This window comes from Sinocyclocheilus rhinocerous, unplaced genomic scaffold (assembly GCF_001515625.1).
Source record: "Sinocyclocheilus rhinocerous isolate Xijiao unplaced genomic scaffold, SAMN03320098_v1.1 scaffold1600, whole genome shotgun sequence".
Taxonomy (NCBI): domain Eukaryota; kingdom Metazoa; phylum Chordata; class Actinopteri; order Cypriniformes; family Cyprinidae; genus Sinocyclocheilus; species Sinocyclocheilus rhinocerous.
In genome coordinates, this window is record NW_015665129.1 from 2,557,963 (window position 1) to 2,566,087 (window position 8,125).

The window sequence follows — 8,125 nt, forward strand, 5'->3', positions numbered from 1 at the left end:
AATCGACTCGCAGCATTCCATATGATTAGGGCGAACACGAATTTGCAAAAGAGGAAAAATAAAAATTTTAAGTAGTGCAATGCCTGTAATTTCCAATGAATTGAAACAAATTACACATAGAGAAAAAAAATCTATCCTCTACACCCAATACTGTCTAAGTAATGACAGAACTATATTTCAACTCCCTTTGTCGCTATGTGGAAAAATCCACGAATCTACATGAATCAAAACCCCCTAAACTGTGAACTCACAGAAATGAATAAAGGACTACTAATGTTTATGACACGCACAAACACCCGGATGCACACGCACACACACTTACAGCGGGGTCCAGGGAATGAGGGGCTTTCATATTGCCAAGTGAGGAAGGTGCTAATTCACCCCTGCTATTCCCTGGCTCATCCTATGAAGGCTGCTTCACAGCTCACACACACCTCGTGTAGCCTTTAACAGTACATGCCATTGCCTCAAGACACTGTAAGTGTGTGTGCATGTGTGTATAGACGCTGACTGTGATTTATAATGTCACTGAGGTACCACTAATATTCCTCCGATGTACAAAAAACATGACGGGCTTCCACCAAAAAGTGGACTCCGTTACGAACGGTGGAGAATGCAATTTAGAAAACATCACCCTCTGAACGAAACCAAGGACGCAGATACATGATTGTCAATAAAACTGGATGAAAAGTAGCCTTTGCGTTTCTTTTCTGTCGTGTGAATGGAAGCATCAACCTTTTCGTTTCCTTTTCCACGCCGTGTTGCCTTTGCGCGCTTAAAAAAAAAAGAATAAAAACAGACCGTGCTCACCTCCGAACCTGTGGCGAAATGCTAGCGGGAAAACCCTTTCGTTGGGGTTTCTCTTCCCTGTTCGTTAAGAAAATAGAGAATACTTATTTTGCATATAGGAGGAAGCAGCACCTGTAGCAGAAGGAGGGGGTTGAGGAGAGGCATTCCAGGAGGTAGGGAGTCAGGGTGGGCCTTTTTCGACACGTCCGTAAATGTATGCCATAGTTCGGGCTGCCCTCCCAGAAAAAACATCCTCCTCTTTTGTCTCCTTTTCTTCCGTTCCACCTATGGCCGTTCTCTCGCGCTCGTCTCCATTTCCATTGTCTTTTCAGAAAAAAGTGTATTGAAGCATCTTATACTGTACGTCGTTATGCATATATAAATATGTGTGCACATATATCTATACACACATATTGTGTATATATATATATATATATATATGTGTGTGTATATATACAAATACTGCATATATATATATATATATATATATGATTTTCCCTCTTGCATCTCGTTCACAACTTTTTTTCTTGTAAATTCCACAAAAAAAAGATTTTTCGAATCCATGTCTGTGCCTCCTCGGGTTCGTCTGCGTGTGTGTGATGATCAGTTCCCCAGATACCAGGACTGCAAGATAGAGAAAGAGAGAGAATCAAAATCACTAAGACATCTGTACAAACACAAGTAACACAATAGGAGGAGCGCTATGGGATATCCAGCTAAATCAGATAAAAACTCATCTGAAGCCGACCGCAGTCTAGTCGAGATGGATCCGTTTCCTCTAAATTGAATGCACAGGGCGATTTATATGGGTTTTCTTAAACTATGGGCACTTTTGGCTTTGTAGAGTTTTCTCAAAACACACTTTTCGCACGGGTTTTATTTGTCTACTAACAATGTCCAACCCAGGACAAACATTCATCACAAACATTCATTCATCATTCTGTCATTTTTCTGAAACCACATAAACATTCCCACCACAATGTCATTTCCATCACATTTCAATTTGTGTACTGTTGAATAGCATTTCGTGGTTGAAACTGCATTTCTGAAATAAAAAAGGCCAACTTCCTTGACTTGCTATGACTTATTTCATAGCCAACAGTTATTTCACTTTTCATGGAACCTATGCAATTTTTTCATGACAACTTTATAATTTGATTAGAAATGATGAATACACAATAAAAATATTCTGTTCACAAGTGATATTTACACAACCATTTAAAAGTTGTACTTTTTTAAAATGAATATGTTATTAATCAAGGATGCATTACATTGATCAAAGTGACAATAAAGACTTTTACATTGTAAAAAAATATGTATTTCAAATAAATGCAGTTCCTTTGAATTTTATGATGGTTTTGTACAAAAATGTAAAGAAGCGCGATAATAAGAAATGTTTCTATCAACATATTAGAATGATTTCTGAAGGATCATGTGACCCCTGTAGCCTAGAGTAACAGCTGCTGAAAATTTAGCTTTGCCATTACAGAAATAAATTACATTTTAAAATACATTAAAAAGGAAAACTGTTATTTCAAACTATAATATGTCACTATATTACTGTTTTTTTGATCAAATAAATGCAGCCTTGGTACAGTAGTAAATTGTTGTGGGAATGGCTAGAAATAATACAATTTCACAATAAACATTTATAATATTGACCCATTTGAAACATATAAAGGATGGATACAACGTTCTAGTTTTGATCAAAATCACACCCTGGAACATTAAAGTGTCAGTAGCAGAAGAAACATCTATATACCCAGATAGTGTGTGAGTTTAGTTTTTGAAAATGGTGGTGACAGTTCTGTAGGTGGTATGTGTCCTGTCCATGAGGATCTAAACAAAGCAAACGCACCCCACTCTACTATTCAAAACAGAATCTAATGAGTTGGACGTTCCACGTTCACTACAATCAGTCTTTCTGATAACGGGAGGCAAACACTTAGTCGAGGCCAGAATTGAGGAACCTATTAAAACTAATACAGAATAAAAAGCTACGAGTGCCAGACAGAGAGAGAGAGAGAGCTCAGCAGGATCCCACCCAAAACCTTTTAAAAGCATAACAGGATTTTGGCTTTCATTCACAGACCATTGAAGTCTTTTTAAAATTTGACAAGGTTTAAAAACAGAAAAAAGGAGTTCATGCCATAAGCCCCTGGCTCAATATTTTCCACTAAGGTTTAAGTAATTTCACAGCAGTCCAACAGACGTCTTTAACTACCCCCAAATGTATTGATTTAATAATGCTAAAAAAGGAAAATTTGTTCCCATTCCCTGCTGAAGAGTTTGTGTACATCAGACTGATGGCTTGATTCTTGATCAACACCAAACCACAGACTAATGACTCCCCAAATCCACAATGCAGTGCCCAGATATTAGCACACAGCCTTGAGAATCTACATTAAAATGGTTTGACACATTTAGGTATAAAAACAGTGCACACGGCAGCCGTGGCGCCAAAGAGTTTTGGCAGCTCTTGCTCATTGATCAACGAAAAGGGCAGTTTCACAATCTATGGACCACATGCACCACCAAGTATCTAAAATAACATGCCAAAAGTTATTAAGTACCTAATCATACATTACTTCCACATCTTTCAAGTTTTTACTTAATGAAATCAGTCTATTTTGACTTCTGTTTGCTAGCTCGCTATGAATGGAGTGATACTGGATTGAAACTGGAGCTAAGATTAACCTTACACAACCCATGACACTTCAGCATACTGCCAGGAAGAGAAATACGTTTATAATGACAGCCGACACTGCTGGGAAATGCAAAGATGCTGCTTTCTGAGTGATTACTACAGTGTATTGGGATGCAATTTTCCCAAATCATATTTTGTGTTGATTACTGAATCAAACTCCGAGCCCATGAGAGTGGGCAGTGTGGGGATCTTCTTGTTTTCATGCCTTGTGAATTTGACAGCACAATTACAGCCACTCCTTTGTCAAAATGCATTTCACCCGAAACCGAAAGGCTAAATATTATCCTTGAATACTCGAGAGGAAAAAGTGAATTTATAAATATATTCTGGAGAAACACACACAGACATATATATACTCCAGAGTTCTGGATATCATCTTGGCTTTGCGTTCAAGTGACAACATGCCATTTTACTATACTGAAAATGTCTCTTGATGAGCTAAATCCACAATCCTCTTCCTCTAGAGAGTCAAGTTGAGATTTAAGATATTTCCAGTGTATGTTTGTTATGGAAACTCAGTACTTTCTTTGGTAGGAAAATGTGCCGCAACATATGCCTCTCTTCTTGGTTGTAATATTTTTGTAGATATAATCTACCGTCTCACCTCAAACTGATGGCCTGCTTAGAATTTATACTTAAATATGATCAAAACAGCTCAAGAAAATGTCACGTGTAGCGTCGTCTCCTCTATTTTCTTTGATTAATGTGGTGAAGGCCAACAGAACCGGGCCAGAAAGTGGGGAGTCATTATCAAATTCATCTATACAAATGTTGATACAAGCAAACCAATGCAAAACCACTAGTGAAACTGACTAAAGATGTTAAATTAAGCTGATATGTGCCTTGAAAATGACACACTATTTGCTTTCTTCATGGAAGTTTTTAGTGGTTGCTGTTGGTGAGCTGAATCAGATCAAACAAATTAAGGCTTATTGGTGGAACAATAAACAAATTGGTTACAAGAAGAGTGTCATGAAAGAAAATTCACAAAATAATATGTAAAAGCTTGACTAGCTAAACTATGAGCATACCATATTGATACAACTTCTGTTATATTTATAAAAAAATCAACAAATGTTCTGTTTTACAGTTTAACAGTTTATTAGAGATATATAAATATTTAGACACTCTAAAATCTGAATATAGCCAAACTCCAGATATGAAAATTATACAATGTAAAAATTCTAATACTGAATGAACATATTAATCATTTACTTGATATCCATAATGGCACACAAATGTGATTTTTAATCATCTAAATTGTAAAGACGGCAAGTTCAAGGCCAGGTATTAAAATTATATTCCAAGGTTAAAATCTGGAGTGTAACCATTCCATCTTTGTCTCATCATTACAGACTGCTCTCTTTTTACCAGTTGCCTGATATTTCCATTTTTCTTTGCACTAGGGTACATCCAAAGCTCAAACTTTCTCACTCACTCATTCTGTCCTGAGGACACAGCGACCAGTCGAGCCCAGGCTAACAGTGGTTAGGCGTTCACTCCAAACAAAATATTTAGTTCCCTATAAAAGCTACAGGCTTTGTCTTGGTGACAGGTGGTTTAGGTTATGAAAATATAAAGCTGAGACGAGGGCGGGTTCACAGTCCAAGAAGGGGGACATATTAGACCACAAGGGCCTAACAAATGACAGTCTCGCCCTTTAATTACAATGCTTCAGGAGAGCTTGGAGGTGAGGCTGAAATACAAGCTCCTCTAAAAACAAAGACAGAGAAAAGAAAACAACCGAAGTCCATTAAACTCGGAGTTTAATACAAAGCCAAAGAATGAGAGAGGGAAGAAAGAAAGAAAGAAAAAGAAAGAAAGAACAGGTATATTAAAATGTTTCATGTGATAATAAAAAAATAATTTAACTGGTTGTTGTATTCAAGCAAACAATATTGTTTAATAATAATTATTATAATGATTATTTAATTTATTTTTAAGGGTCAAAACAGGTATGACAGGAACTTCACATTTTTACCAGTGTTATTTTAGTATTATTTATATACTATTATATATATTTTTTATTAATATTTTCAGTTACTTTAGTTTAATTACATTTATTTTTAAAACTTTAAAAAGTGTAGTTTTAGTGTTTAGTGTTTAGTGTAATTATTTCCAGTTTCATTTCAACTTTTTTCATTTAGTTGCCAAGGCAAACATTTTTTTTTATTAGTTTTTCATCTATTATTTATATTTTATTTTAGATTGAAATGATTTCAATGAACAAAAATGTCTTTAGTTTTAGTTGATGATAATAACCCTGCTTTCCACAGTGCAAACAAAAGGAATAAAAAAAGGATAAAACTAAATATTTTTAAACAACAAGTTTAACAAGTTAATTGTTTAATAATAATCAAGTCTTTTTATAGTCTGGTAAAAATAGCTAAGTAATTGGACCATGCTTGTTGATCTAGTTTATGTTGTATACGAAAACTAAATAAAGTACAAAAAAAAAAAAAGCTAAGTAAAAATGTGCAAGACCTGTACACTTCAAAGAAAAAGACAACTGTGTTTTGTCAAACTAGACCTGGACAGTCAATGATTCAAGTGTTAGTCTAGGTCGTACAACACAGATTGGTCAATTTGATTGGTCACAGTGGTCTCTTCCTTTTCCATTCCCTCAAGCACAGGTTCACCCGACAATTACATCATGTCTGGTTTCCCCTAGCAACCAGACAGCCCTGGACATGACCATCAAGTAGCAAATGAACGGAACCGATGTTAAATTAAGCTGATATGTGCCTTGAAAATGACACACTATTTGCTTTCTTCATGGAAGTTTTTAGTGGTTGCTGTTGGTGAGCTGAATCAGATCAAACAAATTAAGGCTTATTGGTGGAACAATAAACAAATTGGTTACAAGAAGAGTGTCATGAAAGAAAATTCACAAAATAATATGTAAAAGCTTGACTAGCTAAACTATGAGCATACCATATTGATACAACTTCTGTTATATTTATAAAAAAATCAACAAATGTTCTGTTTTACAGTTTAACAGTTTATTAGAGATATATAAATATTTAGACACTCTAAAATCTGAATATAGCCAAACTCCAGATATGAAAATTATACAATGTAAAAATTCTAATACTGAATGAACATATTAATCATTTACTTGATATCCATAATGGCACACAAATGTGATTTTTAATCATCTAAATTGTAAAGACGGCAAGTTCAAGGCCAGGTATTAAAATTATATTCCAAGGTTAAAATCTGGAGTGTAACCATTCCATCTTTGTCTCATCATTACAGACTGCTCTCTTTTTACCAGTTGCCTGATATTTCCATTTTTCTTTGCACTAGGGTACATCCAAAGCTCAAACTTTCTCACTCACTCATTCTGTCCTGAGGACACAGCGACCAGTCGAGCCCAGGCTAACAGTGGTTAGGCGTTCACTCCAAACAAAATATTTAGTTCCCTATAAAAGCTACAGGCTTTGTCTTGGTGACAGGTGGTTTAGGTTATGAAAATATAAAGCTGAGACGAGGGCGGGTTCACAGTCCAAGAAGGGGGACATATTAGACCACAAGAGCCTAACAAATGACAGTCTCTCCCTTTAATTACAATGCTTCAGGAGAGCTTGGAGGTGAGGCTGAAATACAAGCTCCTCTAAAAACAAAGACAGAGAAAAGAAAACAACCGAAGTCCATTAAACTCGGAGTTTAATACAAAGCCAAAGAATGAGAGAGGGAAGAAAGAAAGAAAGAAAAAGAAAGAAAGAACAGGTATATTAAAATGTTTCATGTGATAATAAAAAAATAATTTAACTGGTTGTTGTATTCAAGCAAACAATATTGTTTAATAATAATTATTATAATGATTATTTAATTTATTTTTAAGGGTCAAAACAGGTATGACAGGAACTTCACATTTTTACCAGTGTTATTTTAGTATTATTTATATACTATTATATATATTTTTTATTAATATTTTCAGTTACTTTAGTTTAATTACATTTATTTTTAAAACTTTAAAAAGTGTAGTTTTAGTGTTTAGTGTTTAGTGTAATTATTTCCAGTTTCATTTCAACTTTTTTCATTTAGTTGCCAAGGCAAACATTTTTTTTTATTAGTTTTTCATCTATTATTTATATTTTATTTTAGATTGAAATGATTTCAATGAACAAAAATGTCTTTAGTTTTAGTTGATGATAATAACCCTGCTTTCCACAGTGCAAACAAAAGGAATAAAAAAAGGATAAAACTAAATATTTTTAAACAACAAGTTTAACAAGTTAATTGTTTAATAATAATCAAGTCTTTTTATAGTCTGGTAAAAATAGCTAAGTAATTGGACCATGCTTGTTGATCTAGTTTATGTTGTATACGAAAACTAAATAAAGTACAAAAAAAAAAAAAGCTAAGTAAAAATGTGCAAGACCTGTACACTTCAAAGAAAAAGACAACTGTGTTTTGTCAAACTAGACCTGGACAGTCAATGATTCAAGTGTTAGTCTAGGTCGTACAACACAGATTGGTCAATTTGATTGGTCACAGTGGTCTCTTCCTTTTCCATTCCCTCAAGCACAGGTTCACCCGACAATTACATCATGTCTGGTTTCCCCTAGCAACCAGACAGCCCTGGACATGACCATCAAGTAGCAAATGAACGGAACCCACCCC

The 8,125-nt window shown here is 34.8% G+C and overlaps 1 protein-coding gene across 2 annotated transcripts in view; it reads right to left on the bottom strand.

Annotated features, from left to right (window-relative positions):
* Positions 1 to 1,268: 1,268 nt before the first annotated feature.
* The window catches only part of LOC107731220 (nuclear factor 1 C-type), a 125,396-nt gene continuing 118,539 nt past the window's right edge, over positions 1,269 to 8,125 (bottom strand). For both annotated transcript variants that reach the window (XM_016542243.1, XM_016542241.1), the window contains one exon: positions 1,269 to 1,413. In XM_016542243.1, coding sequence (XP_016397729.1) covers positions 1,393 to 1,413 — 21 coding nt within the window. In that variant the 3' untranslated portion in view covers positions 1,269 to 1,392. The remainder of the gene's footprint in view (positions 1,414 to 8,125) is intronic.